We start from the raw sequence: 15659 nt of genomic DNA, 5'->3' as shown, positions 1-15659 counted from the left end.
AAAAACAACACTTGAAACTCACCTTGGACTCTATGAAACCGTTTTCAGTCAGTTTATAGCTCAAATTATAAGGTGGTTCATCAAAAAAAATACATTGATCAATAATTATTGGTAACTGCAACACTGAATCAGTTGTAGCTTGAAATATTTAAAGTTGTAGACGTGTCAGTACTGAATGATTTTCATTTAGAATAACTGAAGTTGAATGGACTTGTATGGAGGGATCACAAGTGTCAATAGAACAATAGAAACTAATTAATCATTCATTTACAAACAAAATATTCAATAAATACAAAGACTACATTATAAGGTAAATCATTGATTTTTTTATTAACTTCTGTGACACGTGTGGTCCTCCGTAACTACTCTAGTAATGATTATTTCACTCACAAAAATGTCTGAAAGTTGTGCTTCAGTTTTCTTATGTCCAACAAACAGTCCAAAATCCAAAGAAACTGAATTTACACACTCCTGACAGTTAAATAAATTAAAAGTGCAGTAAAATTTTTAATTTCCCAAATCAAGATTATAATATAATAGGATCACTTTGTGGTTTACTGTAGTTTTAATATTGGTCATTATAACTGGGCAGCTTCAACAATGATGATCATTCAAGAATCTAAAGGAAAAGTTACAAAATCTTTAATATTTCTGCATCTTTAATATCACTGAGAAATCAGGTATTGACATACGTTTTTTAATGTGACACACCCGTCAAGATGTGATGGAACTTTGTAGTGATTGTTCCCATTAATTACAAACCCTGAAATTTGTACTTTGCCAGAATAACATCAGACTGTGTTTAAGAGAAACAATGAAAGACTCTTCTGCCTCCTGAAACAAGAGAAATACAGAATTGTTGTGCTCCTTTTGTTTCTTTGAAAGGAATCGTGCTGTTAATGAGGATTTTTTTAGAATAGAATGAAAGCAATCAAAAATGAAGCAGTGGGATATCTGGAAAATGTAATATGTAGTTTTAATTTTTTTAATTTTTGTGTAACTTGTGACCATCAGTGATTACTTCAGACACTCCCTGACAGACCTGAGTTTCCTCTGCACCGCCGAGCGCTGCAGTTAAAGGTCGTTTTCTGGTGTCGGATCCATCAACTGGACATGAGAACAATCTCTTTGTGTATTTTAAATGAGGAGCTGAATCGCTTCTCCTTCTGTCACCTTTCATATATTTTCTGTACCTTTCTGTTAAGAGCTTCTCACCAGCAGATGGAGCTATCAGATCAGCTGTGCTCATTTCCCGTCCTCGCGCACACACACACACACACACACAAACACACATAAAACACCAAAACACACACAGAAATACTCCATTTAGCAAATGCACCGGCTTTATTGAATGTTAAATACCAGACTCAAAACAAGCACCTGTACGATGAGCTCTGAAACAAACATACAAATGCAATATTCGTAAATACTCTTCTGCTTTTTATTTAATGCTCAAAAGGCAGTTAAGCTTGATTGTAATTCTTGCATGCTTGTTACAATATAAAGCACGATGCTGTGCTTGAGAGCATGAACACACACACACACTCACACACTGACATTTTCACTTTCCAGCGAGGTGAGAACTCTCTCTCTGTCGGTTCCTCTGGGAAATGGAGATACTCCCCACATTTAGCTAGAAACATGCTCTCAATCACAGCAGGGGATGCTATTTTCTCAGTACAGTTATCTGCCTCGGTCCGGCAGTTGGCAGCATATATTGAGGTCAATGTGAGAGAAAGAGAGAGAGAGAGAGAGAGAAAGAGAGAGAGAGAGAGAGAAAAAGAAAGAGAGGTGATGCATGTTGATGAAGCAGAGTATGACAACCAGGCGCTTCCGTCATTGTCAAAAGCAGAAAGAGGTTTCACTGATTGCTGTGTGTTTGAAAAACATGAGGTGGGACATGCATACCACTGGAGTTCAATGAGCGTACTGTATGTCACGTGTAGGTTATGAGGGAGAGTCTCCTCAGAGTGATACAGCAGAGAGGAGGCGGAGGGAGGGTCTTTACAGGTGGGACCTCCAGGATAGCAGAGTTTTGGAGGTTTTTTTTGGGCGGCGGGGTGGGGGCGGTGCAGAGGTTGTAGTAATCAGAAGGTCAAACAGGAATCCGTCGCCTGGCAGATCTGGGCGAACACTTTATCCGGCGGCCTCTCTGCGTCAATCTGCAGGCGGAGACAAACTGGCTGAGACGAGGCCTTTCGAAAGCCGTCAGAATCTTAACGTGTCAGTCTGCTGCGCTGCAACCTCAGCGAGCTCACAGCAGACTGATGACCTCAATACCTGCAGTGACATTTAAGCATGCACACACACACACACACACACACAGACACACACACACACACACACACACACACACACACTGACACCTGATGTGGCATTTAAATGTTCAAACAGCTCATTTTAAAGGAACAGTTCACCTTAAGAAAAGAGTTGATGATTATCTACTCCCCCTCATGTCAGAGTGAACGTGTTTATATCTCTTCCTTCCTTCACTACTGAAGTTAAAAACAACATAGTCAACAGTTCCAACTATATTGTAAAATATCTGTCTCTGAGATATAGATTACCACTGGTTGGTTTTGTGCAAAAGCTTGGAAAAGAGGGCAGATTGATTACATACATACTGATATATTCATTTTTAGACATGCCAGCAGCATAGCTCAAGGGTCAGTGGTTTGTTGGTTCACCACTTTGGTCCAGACTGAAATATCTCAACAGGTGTTGGCTGGATTTCCATGAAATGTTGAAAACTCATCTATGATTTCCAGAAAATTAATCCTACTGACATTGGAAACGCCCTGACTGTTCCTCTGGCGCCACCGTGAGGTTGACATTTGTGGCTCAGAGTGAAATATCTGGACAACTACTGGATAAATTAAATCTGTATAGACAGTTTTCTTCAAGTGTCAGTATGACATTGACATTTAAAAAAAAAAAAAAAATCAACATCTGGATCATGATCATTTTATTTATATAGCTCCTTTCATACTTAAAATGCAGCTCCAGGTACTTCACATAAATCTTATTAAAGATTAAGGCTTAAATCAATTAGGTAAATATTGGGTGACTTTTGGACCCAGAATGCAATTGTTTGGCCACAAATGATGAATACCCTAAATGTATTTCTGGGTGTTAGAAAATTATCCTGTTAAATACTTTGAGAGTGGGGGGACTTTAAATGGAGATTTGAATGAGATTAATTGGACATAAATAATAAGTTAATTCTCATTTGAGTGGAGAATTGTTCCTCTGGGAGTAAGCCTAAGTGGGAATTAAAGTCCTGACCCAGGCATTTAAATCTGATGCCCCACATCATCGATTAGCACAGGAAAAGTATTCACACACACACACACACACACACACACACACACACACACACACACACACACACACACACACACACACACACACACACACACACACACACACACACACACACAGTCTCTTTTTATCAGACAATCTTACTGTGTGCAGAAGCCTCCGGTGTTCATAGTAAACTGCCACCGGCTGGTTGTTACTGCGAAAGCTCTCAGCCCTCTGGTTCTGGTCTCTATCTGATGTGGGATGGAAGCCGGAGCTGGATCTCCCGCGGCACTGCAGACGACTGCACATAGTGTCAGTTGAGCACTTCAGCAGGAGGACTGTGCTTGGATCCCCCATCTGACACACACACAGGATACAGGGAGAGAAAGTTTGCAACAAAGTCCAGTTAACAATGAAACATCTTCCCAGTTCAGAGATGTGATTGTAGGTTTTCTCTGCTCCAGTAAAGTCCTTTTAATATACAGTGACTTGTGAGCCACTTGTGTATCTGTATACTGTCACTCTACATCTGTAAAAGGTATTTTCTGCCGATTTTGTTAAACTAGCAGGAGCAAATCATTGTCATTCTGAGCATGTGATTTCTCTTTGTCTTGCATCCCAATTTACTTTCATTATTTCCAGTATTTTTGGTTGTTCTGGTTAAACTCCTGCATTAACACTATGAGTCACGTTTAATTAACGTTTTCACACTGATCAGTGTCAGTGCTGCATGAGTGTATTTTCTCCTTGTGTCTTTTCTCCCCATTTTACACTCTTTTAAAGGTCTTGTGTCTACTGCTTGATCACTTTTTTCCTTGTTTTATTCATGTCTTGTCACTCAGCTCTCTGTGCTCTGACCTTGGCCTCGTACTCCTCCGCCTGTCTCAGGTCTCGGGGGAAACCGCTGATCACAAGACCTTTCCCCTGCTGTACCGACGACGCCACCGCATCACACAGCAGCTCCATTAGTGTGTCCTGGAGATCACACACACACACACACACACACACACACACACACACACACACACACGCACGCACACACACGCACGCACGCACGCACGCACACACACACACACACACACACACACACACACACACACACACACACACACACACACACACACACACACACACATTACTTAACATGTAAACACACACATGAATAAACTGAAAACATGTTTTTATATTACTTCAGGTTTTTTTTTACTATCACCTAATCTTTAATCCAGTTAAAATTTTGTATCATATATTAATATTTTGCTAACAGATATAAACTTGTATTTGATCAATCAGGCACATTCTACTTGATACTGAAAAATGTGGGCCATGGTAGTTCTCTGGCACAAGTCTAGTAAAATATAACAAAGCTACATGTTACATGTAGTGTGCAAAGCAGCATGATCTGAGATTAAAACAGTGGAGGGTAAAATCAAGAGACTCTTGGGTGATTTTTTCTCTTGCAGGCCCTCTTGTGTGTTAATCAGTCATGAATATATGCATTCACACATATGCATTTAGTGTATATAAACAGCCTTATATACCGTATTCAAGTACATGTGGTGACAGGTAGATATGTATTTATATGCTTTATGTAGGGTGTGTGATTGCAGGGTTGCTAGTTTGAATGCAGACCTGATTACAAAAGTGCGTGTGGAGATTATTAATTAGAAATAAAGTAAGTGGCCACCAGCAGAGGTGATTGTACTGAACTGGTATCAGTGCAGGCGGTGGACGAATAACACAACACCTCATTATAAAATCTAATGTAACTTGTAAAACTACAACCTCAAAAATAAAAGATTTTTACCAACTCTCCGACATAATGATGGCAGTTACCAAAGAGGAAAAGCTGCATAAAAAGTCAGATTTATTGGAAGGTTATTTCACTGGATGGTATTAGGTCATGTATTATAGTACAGGTGTTCCTGTTATTTTGTCCTATTGCAGCATGAACTGTCTTAACTGAACCCAAGACACTGATGAAAAATAGGGAGCATGCTAAGGTGACTTTCCCTGGATAAACAAAAAAATAAAAGTAAAAAAGACAAACTGTATATCATGGCCACTGAGGATTCATTTCTATCAACAGTACACTATGCTGCAGGTGTTTGTTTGCCACTCTAAATGACTGATCAGTACAGTATAAAGGTAAGCAGCAGTGAGTTGTTTTTATATCTAATACACAACAAACTTGATGGTGAGAACCACACATAGTTCATTTGAAATAAGTTTCATATTTGTGTGAATCTGAAAAATCCGAATCAACTACTGGTAAAAGGACGAAAAAGAGGAGGAAGTATATATTTAAAGTTCCCCTCTGCTCAAAAATAAGTTCTTATCATGTGTCATTTCATCCGTCTGCACTTCAACTTGTGAGTGTTTGGGACCACGGCTTAACTGGAAACACTGGTTCATCTCACTGAGACAAAGTAAGTGTTTGTCTTGTCTCTGGTCTTCAAAGAGAGCTTGAGGTTGTTCTCTTCGCATGTGCTAGATGCTAATTAAGCTACGGGTCATGAAGTATTTGCAATACTTCCTTGCTGCTGCTGCTTATATTGGTACTCTTGATGTTTATGAGAGATATGGACTGATTATTTTTTGTGGAGTGACTTGCTGGTGACATGACGGCTTTATTCAAGATTTGATTAGCTGTATTGAAATAAGGACTTCATGTACGTTTACAAAGTGCTTTGACAGACAAAGCAAAAACAGGAGTAAGAAATATAACAAGAGAAAGTCAAACAGTGAGGCCAGAACAAAACAAAAAAAGATAAATTAAGATAAAGACAAGACACAAAATGCAAAAATAGAGCAGAGAGCAAATAATAAGACGACATTACATAAAAACAAGTCTACTTAAATATTTATAATACATATTTATTGATATTATTGCTTATAATATATATTGACCATGTTTTTAGCCATTTTACTGGTGTTGGGTCTAAGAATGGCAATGTTAGTCTGGTGGTCCACCACTTTGTCCCAGGCTAAATTAATGTACTGGATGTAACATTTTATATTTTTTACTGACATTCATGGGACCGAGAGGATGAACACCGATGACTTTGGTGGACCCCTTACTTTTAATCCAGCGCCAATATCAGCTTGACTTGTGCTTTTGAGAGAAATGTGTCAAAAACGATTGGAAATAAATCCACCACTGTCAATTTATGCTGAACTTCAGCTGAATGCTACATCAATAACACTGACTTGCAAACAGCTCCTGGTGGCAGATATTCTGAACAAGTATTTCAACTCCGCGCTGCTCAACAATACATTTTCCAGTCAATGGTTTTCAACTCTCATCTCATCTTTTCTTTCTCTCGGAGGCGGCTGCCCTGACTGAAGGTCTATTTTTGCTGCAGGTCAGAGTGAAGCGAGGCAAATTCATCCACTGAACTTCTGTTGTGGTGTTTTTATGTGCTTTTCTTTCAAGATTTCAACTGATAGAAGTTGTTGGTTAGAGAAGCAAGGCTTGTGATTTGTCTGTACCAGTCTACAGATCAGCTCGAGAAAAACGTGGGCAGAGAAACGTACATGAGTAACAACCAGCGCTGAAGTCTCCTTACAGAGGCGGTAATTCATGTGTGACTTTTATCTGCTCGTGCTGCAGACTAAGGAAGTGTAATATCGACAGAGTCTGACAGTTTTCATATTTTCACAGTACAAAATCCAACAGAAGCATCTATAATATAACACAAATCCTGTCATGTCAGTTTCTTTTATGGTTCCTGAATGAAGTTTCATTTATTCTTTGAGCAGAAATGTGTTGACATCAGCAGGTTTGGGTGGAGGGATGAGAGGGGTGGGAGTGTTTTACACTTTATTGTACATGGAAAGTTTTTCATATCCGATTTCGGATCTGAGTTCTGAGGCTATAAATCTCACTGTTGATTAACAACCTCATCCATCCATCCACAGCAGATATACACTTTAGAAGCTGGAACCAGTGAATGTTTGGCTTTTTGTTGCTTGATCAATTAATTGGATTTTGCTGGAGTTTGGGACTTTTGTCTCCCCCTTCTGGGAATGACAGTAATTACAAAAACACTGTCAACATGTGCTTATGTCATAGCCTCCACTGTAGCCTACCGTGTTGCTATTGTTGTAAAGTGTGTATAAATTGTTTTTGAGCGTCACACAGGCCCTGTGAAATGACTCGTTTCACTGTGAGTATTTGATCCATTTGGAAAAGTCCAGAAGAGTCACATGATTAAATTATTTTATCCCGATTTACGTTAGCAGGTGGAAGTCTGTGACTATGAGAAAGACTATTAAACAAACAGCCATTTGTGGGCACGCACAAACAATCTGATGTCATCACGAGGAGGAAGTATGGGGTAACATTACAAACAGAGCAGGTTGAAGCCGTAGCTTTTGACTTTCAGGGAGCATTTTTACATATATTAACTTCACATGACAGAAAATTTAAAAAAGTAAGTCCCTCAAAGGATAAGACTGGCATTTAATTTTATTTTTGTTTTTGTGGTGACTAGAAAATTCCATGAAAATGCAAAAACCAACTCAGCTTTAGTTTGTCTAACTAAACTTTACGATCTTTTCAAACATCCTGTCAGTCCAAAGCCCATTTGTTCTTACTGAAAGATGTACATCTTTAAAAACTGGTCACAAATAGCTCATCTTTTTGTCATTAGGGACTATTTTCAGCTGTGGATTAATACACATGTATTGCTCTGATGAGTGTTTACGGCAGCAGGGCTCAAAATAATGAAAGAACATGTCAGCCATGTAACATTGATGTATTTTTAATTGTTTTTGGACAACAATGGAGCTCTACAACTCACAGTAATAAGATGTATCAGGTTTTAGAGATAATACTTGTTAGAAGGATCAATACATTATTGGTTTTGGTCTTTTGTTGGGATTTGTTGTAGATAAGAAAAATATTGCCAGTCTTGCTCTTTAAACAATTAATCTATCATTTATTATCCATTAATAGTCTAATCGTCACAGAGCTAGTTGATATTTGTGTTTCTCAGTAACCAAACAGGCTGTGTGTAAAAGCTGCGGTGACTTTATGAACATGAAAAACATCAACAATCACTAAATCCTCTGTGGACGGATAAAGGTTAAAAAAAAAAAAAAAAAATTGATAAATTGTGAGCAGATACCAGTTTGCTAGGCAGAGTGAATGAACACGCTGCCAGACTAAATGTCTTCTCAGATTTGTTGTGTGTAGAGTTGAATCAATATTTGTGACTCATTCAGGCTGACGGTCATTTATGAGCGTAATGTACAAACACACACGCATGCACACAAACAAACACACCTCTGTATGTGTGAAGCAGGATGTGTGTGTGTGAGTGATAGGCAGGGTGTATTTTGATGTGAAATGTCACAGTCTCTATAACTGAGCAGTTCAATTAAAAAGCACCTTGACAACCGCAGGTGTGACGCCGAGGATTATTAATCACCGGCAGCAAAATGCATCAGGGCTCATAATCTCTGCGGCTGTAATGATAAATGTGAATTCTGAAAATGGGGACAAGAAAATAACAATTTGTCACCTTCACCTGCTGCGTGTCATGTCATAACGTGATCTAAGTCCCTTTGGGATGATATAAATATTTCAGGGGGAGGTGGGTTATTTACAGGAGTGAATGGAACAGACAAGGATGTGCTGCTTGCAAATATGATGTGACCTTTGTTTTAGCTGTCTCATCAAATGATTTAATTTAACATTATTAATAATTAAGCTCCTCATCATTACCCATCATAAGCCTCTTCTTGGGACTGTGTGGACCTGTACAGACTGTGGTTGATGGAAAACTCTCGGGCACAAGGTTTTACAGTAGCATAGTATTTTGACATTTGCATGACCCTATTTACTATAAAGTATAGTGCATTATATTTACTGTCCAGAATTTTTCAAGTGTCAGAAGTTTGAGTGAAATTGAAGCAGTTTTATTTACTGGGTCTGCAACTAATGAATTTCATTTTGTGAATCTATTGTTTTGTCTATGAAGTATCTGAAAATAGTGAAAAATGCCTGCTATAATTTTTTAGAGCCCATTGTAACATCTTCAAATGTCCTTATGTTTAGTGTGATCAACAGCCCAAAATACAAAGACATTGAGTTTTTTATCATGTATCAGAAAGAAAAGCTTAAAATCCTCAAATTTGGGAAGCCCTAATTAGCTATTATTTGGCACCGCTGCTTAAAAATATGATAAAGGATTATTTGATTTAAAGTAAAAACAGCAGATGCAAATATTACAGCTCAATGTCTCTCAGTGATGCGAGCAAACTGAGGAGAAGTGTCCAAAATCAAAATTTACTGCTCACTGTAGAGAAAACTACTGACTGCACATTATATAGGAAATAATGAACGAGTGAACAGAGGAAGGGTCTCCATAGTTAGAGTTAGGGTTTGTCATCGTCACACAGGTGGTTTCAGTTACTCTGACTAATGAAACTTGTACTCAGGTAGAAATTGAGCTTTGCTGGGATTACATGAGGTCACTAAACTATATAGAGTAAGTGTAATAATAAAGATGTACAGTATGTTAACATTAAGATCAATGTATAGCTGCACAGTAATATGATATTTGTTGGTTAAGTGTACATTTTTGTTGCAGACTTTAGCTACCAATGAGGAAGACAACCACGTTAATTTCCTCTGCGTTGATTTGATAATAAATGTTGTGTTTATTAGCCTGAACATTTTTCCACACATAACACATTGTAGTTGGTTTAAATTGACTGATAATTTTTAGACTCAATATAATTATCTTACTGTTACCCAGGGAACAATAAGTAAATACAATCAAATCAAATTGAATGATTTGCGTTTTTTCTACCATTTCCTTGCAGTGTTGAAACGGATAAACAGCATTTTTAGTGATCGAATACACAGAAAATATTATTGAACAGTTTAATGAATGAAAAAAAATGTTTAAAAAAAGTTTCAATCCTGCATCAATGGTGAGAGGAAATATTCTGAATTATAGACATTGGAAACTGAATAAAAGGAACAATATGAATGCTTTGGGTGCACTAGCCTTTTATTCATTTCTGTATTGTGACTTCACCAAAGCACTCATTTTTTTGTCCTTGGTTAATGCAATGTTTTTTTTTCTTCAACCACAGAACATTTTGAAAAATGTACAAATGTTTTTGTTCCTTGTCAAATAAAAATGTAATTTAGAGGGGCTGGGGTTGTGCCAGTTGACTTTGGACTCATGACTGTATTTCTACAATCCTGACTCTGGCACTAGAAGACAAGTGAGCAGATCCCCAAAGACATCTGGATTAATCCTCTGGGTACAATGAACATCTGTACAAAATGTCACAAGAGTCTATTCAGTAACTATTGAAGTGTTGAGCTGACAACAGACAAAAAAAGCCATCCCTAGAATCACTTTATCTCTATCTGCGTGGCTGAAATGTGCAATTATGATAATGAATAAATGCTTGGTGCTGAGTCCCATCGCATTAATAAGTAACTGTATTATTTAGAGCTGCTTGCCCTGTTTAGGATTTTAAAAAATGAATGACTCCCTCAGTCCTTTGTGGAACATTTAAGTGTCTCATCAATACTTAATGTTTAAAAGTTACATTTATTGAATCACATTAGTCGTTTGAAGAGATTACAGCCATTATGACTGTAGCGGCAGTTTTCATCATATTGAGAGCTTGTTAATATAAACACTGTGAATTCCGATGAGCTGAAATCTTTCATAATCTGAAAACTCACTCACTGTCTGGACTGGAGTTTACTTCAGCTCCTGGCTGTGGAGTTGACTTCCTGTCATGATGAACATGTTTACGTCTTCTCCGAAAATGTCTTTTCCTCTGGGAGCGTTTGGAGTTATAGATAATTTATCTGGTTTACTCAGTCTGTCAGTGAATTACTGCAGCCCTTTCCAGGCTCAGGCGGCCATGCCAGCACTGTCTGGTATGTACAGTATGTGCAGTCTCTGAGAAAGCCATTTTGAGCAGTCTTGACTGTTGAATATTTCAGCTCCTCTTTTATTTATTTCACTGGGCTCCAGGCAGGAAAACATGTTTGATGGTCTATCAGTATTCTATAAGCCTGAGAGCTGTTGTGTGTTTTATCTTTCTGTGACAGTATGTAATGATGTGTTTCTAAATAAACTTCATCTTCAGCTGCAGGTCTTTGTGAAACAGTAAGCTGTAAGATTATTTTTTAATTATTATCAATCTGTGTTCTGCCCACAGCTCATTGCTCTGTTCAGAGTTCACCTGTCAATCACACAGTGTGGGTGGTTCTGTGACATCTATGTCTTCAGATTTTCTGCTTGTACTTAATTCTTGATTAATATTTTACTGTAAAGATTTGAAGATACAAAAAAGTGAGAATTTAATATGCTCAATGAGTGCATGGATACAGGCACTAAATGGCGTAAAGAACGCAGCTTTGGATTAGTTGGTTTCTTGTTTAATCTGAACCCCTCTTGTAATATATGCTTATAGTTATGTATATTGTGCCTAGTCATGACATGACATATTGTTGGTTTAGTGATACCTCCATACTACAAAAAGCATATAGTACTGAGCAACATATTGATTACTCTTTTTCCACAAAGCATGCATCCCATTACTGTTTGCATGGCTGCAACTAACAACTGTTTTCATCATTGATTAGTCTTGTGATTATTTTCTTAATCAATTAGTCGTTTGGTCTGTGAAATATTTAAAAAATGGTGGGAAAAAATGCCAGTTTCTTAGAGTCTACAGTAATGCCTTCAGTTTGCTTTGTCCAACCAACAGTCGTAAGATGTTCAACCGACTGTTCTCTGTCAAAGAAAAAACACAAATCCTCATATTTAAGAAGCTTGAGTCAGAGAATTTTTGGCGTTTTCTTTGCTTAAAAAAATGACTGAAATGATAATTTTCAGTCAATCCACTAATTAATTAATTGCAGCTCTATTGCTTTGTACATGGTTTCTCAGTATGATGTTTTTCTAGAGAGACATCCAAATAAACCTCTTGACGCTGCCTGAGAAAGAGCGCCAAGCTTTTCTTTGTTCCTCTTGTGGTTTAGTTCCTGCATTTGTTCCTTTTTACTCATTATTTTCACTCATCAGCTTGGGAAATGTTTTCCCATGGACAAATGAATGAATGACTGTTTTCAGAACCTAGAAAATCTTTTTTTGGGCATTGCCTGTTTGTAGATGATGAGCTGACAGCTTCAGAGAAAAAATATTAAACTGTTGTGCTGGATGATCAGAGCACTATCTTGTAAACACTTTGTAAAGTGTTATCCAGTTCCCATAACAGAAAGTCTTGACACAACCTGATGGATAGCTTCTCTTCCAGTAGCTTTTGTAACTCAGTGCAATCTTTTATTAAGGATTACTTTCATCTTTAGTGAAAGGTCCTCCTGGGCTCTGTTAGCTATTATAAAGATGAATGAGTATATAAATGAGAATAAATGAGTTTATCTCTCTATACATCATTTTTGCCGTTGTAGCTACAACAACACACTGACCTCAGGCAGAGGCTCTCCTCTCTCCAGGACGTCCCGCAGGTGGCGCCCCCTGTCACTGTGGGACTGCAGCTCGTTACACAGCAGGTCACCCAGGGTAACACAACGCAGACCGAACCTCTCCTCCATCCGCTCACACTGCAGAGTCTTCCCTGAGCCTGGACCGCCTGAGAGCACAGACCACACACACATACACACAAAAATCTTAATCCTCACAGAGAAGTAATCACTGAAACAGCACATTGAGTGACACAAGGATGACGTGGAGGAAATTGAGAGGTGAGAGAAGAACATGAAAGAGGGAAACAATAGGAAATGGATGATGTGTGTGTGTATGTGTGTTGATGTGAGAGAGATGTGAGTATTGATGAAAAAGGTATGTGATGTGGGGGAGGGGGAAGACTTAAAGAGGGGAAGATAGGAAAGAAGAAACAGATAGCAGGAGGGTTGGTGAACTCTGTGTGTGTAAGTCGTGCACACTGCAGATCTGATTCATTGCCAGGGGCTCAGAGCCAGGTTATCACAGACGATTATCATCTTCTCTCCTCTAACTGAATCAACCTGCCCTAAAACCACGATTTAACACCACACACACACACACACACACACACACACACACACACACACACACACACACACACACACACACACACACACACACACACACACACACACACACACACACACACACACACACACACACACACACACACACACACACATACTTCTATACTAATGAGGAACATCATTGTCAAAATGCATTTTTACATCTTAATACTCACAATATTGCCTAATCCTGAAGTTCAAAGTAATAAGGGGAAAGTTGCACGCTCATATCTTCAATGCAGCCTTTTTGCTGTCGTTCTATGAATCAGCACGTCAGCACATATTACCTTCATAAAAAGCCAGAAACCATCTGACTAAAATAAATAACATTGCCAAAGTAAGCATACAACAACAACAACAACCCCCCACTTGTGATTGTTGAACATTTCGCTCCAAACCCACAAGCATTAATCTGCTGCGATAACAGCATCCTCCTCCTCCTCTTCTGGCTCTTCACCAGATTTTGGAGGCTGGCTGCAGGGATTTTCTCCCATTCAGGTCCAAAAGCATCAGTGAGGTCAGCCACTGGTGTTTAGCGATAATTCAGCCTTCGTGTCATATCGGAATTATTGTAACTGTAAGATTACGACTTGTCCAAGTTGTAATTACGACTAAGAAACTGATGTTTCTAAAAGGTCCAGTAGATCCGAATTGACTGGAAAGTCAAGCAAATTGGGACATCTCATATCAGCCAAAGTCTGTCTGTCAAGGAGATTAAACCTACATGTACTGGATATGGGCGTAAGCACAGCATAAACACTGACTCACAGTCGCTGTTCAAGTTAATCCCAAAAATTGTTGACTTTCTGCATGGGGGCATTGTCATGTTAAATCAGGAAAGCCTTGTCATAAAGTTGGAAGCACTGTCTTAAGTATCATTGTTTGCTGAAGCATTAAGATTTCCCCTAACTGGAACTAAGGGGATCAAACCATCAAAAATAGCCCCAAACTGGAAGGATGTGGACAGGGGTGACCACATAGTTTTTTTAAGCAAACATGTAAAAGGTGTAAAAATACACATAGAGCTGAAAGCATTAGCCAATTAATTGGCAACTATTTTGACCTTTTTATTATAACCTTTTCTTTTTTTGCTTAAAGCTGCAGTGCAAGAACATACAGATAAACAATCGTTACAGTCAAGCCTCTGCCAAACAAGTTCACACAATGCTGATTAAGCCTATCACAAATCTCTCTCTTTTCACAATCTGTCTTTTCACAGTATACAGAGTTTTTAAAGCTGGTGTCTGGTATGACGTTCCTGTGCTGGCACACCAGTAGTGATGCATTTTATGTCAACCAGTAATGATTGGTTTCCCCTCAGATTTGCCAGGGAATTAATGTCATGTGCAGCATTCTGACCCATCCTGATGGGCACTCGTCCTCTTCGTTGGACCACAAGGCATACTGGGTATGCATGGCAAAAGCTGTTGTAATTATTGCTGTACAACAGCAACAACATTAATTTGTTCAGGTGAGATATAAACTATTTAGATTCAGAATATGTTGTCAGCTTGTCCAAAAACTGCCTATTTGGAAATTTGCTCTAATGTTTTTCAAACTGTGAGGAGCAGCTGGCTGGGTGAGAGTAGCTGGTTGGCATATGTCATAACGTCAACAGTGTTTTTGTAATTATTCTCACTGCCAAAGGGGGAGACATGAAGAGGGGAGACAGACAGAAGGGGGAGTTCTCACATAGCTTATGTGATATTAAACTTAATATAAATTCCAATGTTTTGGACTATTTGGACAAAATGAGCAACTTGTAGGTGCAACCTTGGACTCTGGGGTACTTTTACTGTCAATCAATTACTTTTCAACAATGAAAATAATAATTAGTTGCAGCTCTAAAATGTACAATAACCTAACCCTAAACTTAACCTAAGCCTAAGCCTGACCTGAACCTTAAAACCAGGTCTTATCCTCAAAGTCAAGGCCTTTGACTCTAACTTTCATGTCTAAAACTCAACCTGGTCCTCACAAAGATAGAAGAGCACACACACAGTCAGCATGTTTGCACACAAGAACATAAGGCAAAAAGATAAACATACTATTTCACCATCAGTAATTAAATGTAGTAATTATCTTTTAAATAATTCAGAACATTGCTGCAAACTCAGCAGTCTGTTGCACTGCTGTGCTGTGTGTCTGCAGGTGTTTTATCACAGTTTAACTGTATTACACTGCCATGAAGCTGTGTGAGGCATCACAGGAAAGCAGTGATTTATTATTACAGACCTTGAGCTCAGTAATAATAAGTATTCTCCTTGAGTGTGAGTGC

At 38.5% G+C, this 15659-nt stretch overlaps 1 protein-coding gene across 1 annotated transcript in view; it reads right to left on the bottom strand.

Annotated features, from left to right (window-relative positions):
- Positions 1-1593: 1593 nt before the first annotated feature.
- The window catches only part of ak5 (adenylate kinase 5), an 89843-nt gene continuing 75777 nt past the window's right edge, over positions 1594-15659 (bottom strand). Inside the window, exons 11-14 of the mRNA XM_062428773.1 lie at positions 12779-12942; positions 4162-4278; positions 3466-3660; positions 1594-2162 (exon numbers count right to left, since the gene is read on the bottom strand). Of these exons, the coding sequence (XP_062284757.1) occupies positions 2088-2162; positions 3466-3660; positions 4162-4278; positions 12779-12942 (551 nt within the window). The 3' untranslated portion in view covers positions 1594-2087. The remainder of the gene's footprint in view (positions 2163-3465; positions 3661-4161; positions 4279-12778; positions 12943-15659) is intronic.

This window comes from Scomber scombrus, chromosome 11 (assembly GCF_963691925.1).
Source record: "Scomber scombrus chromosome 11, fScoSco1.1, whole genome shotgun sequence".
NCBI classification, from domain to species: Eukaryota; Metazoa; Chordata; class Actinopteri; order Scombriformes; family Scombridae; genus Scomber; species Scomber scombrus.
Note: the sequence above shows the minus strand (reverse complement) of the source record. Positions and strands in the feature narration are given on the sequence as shown.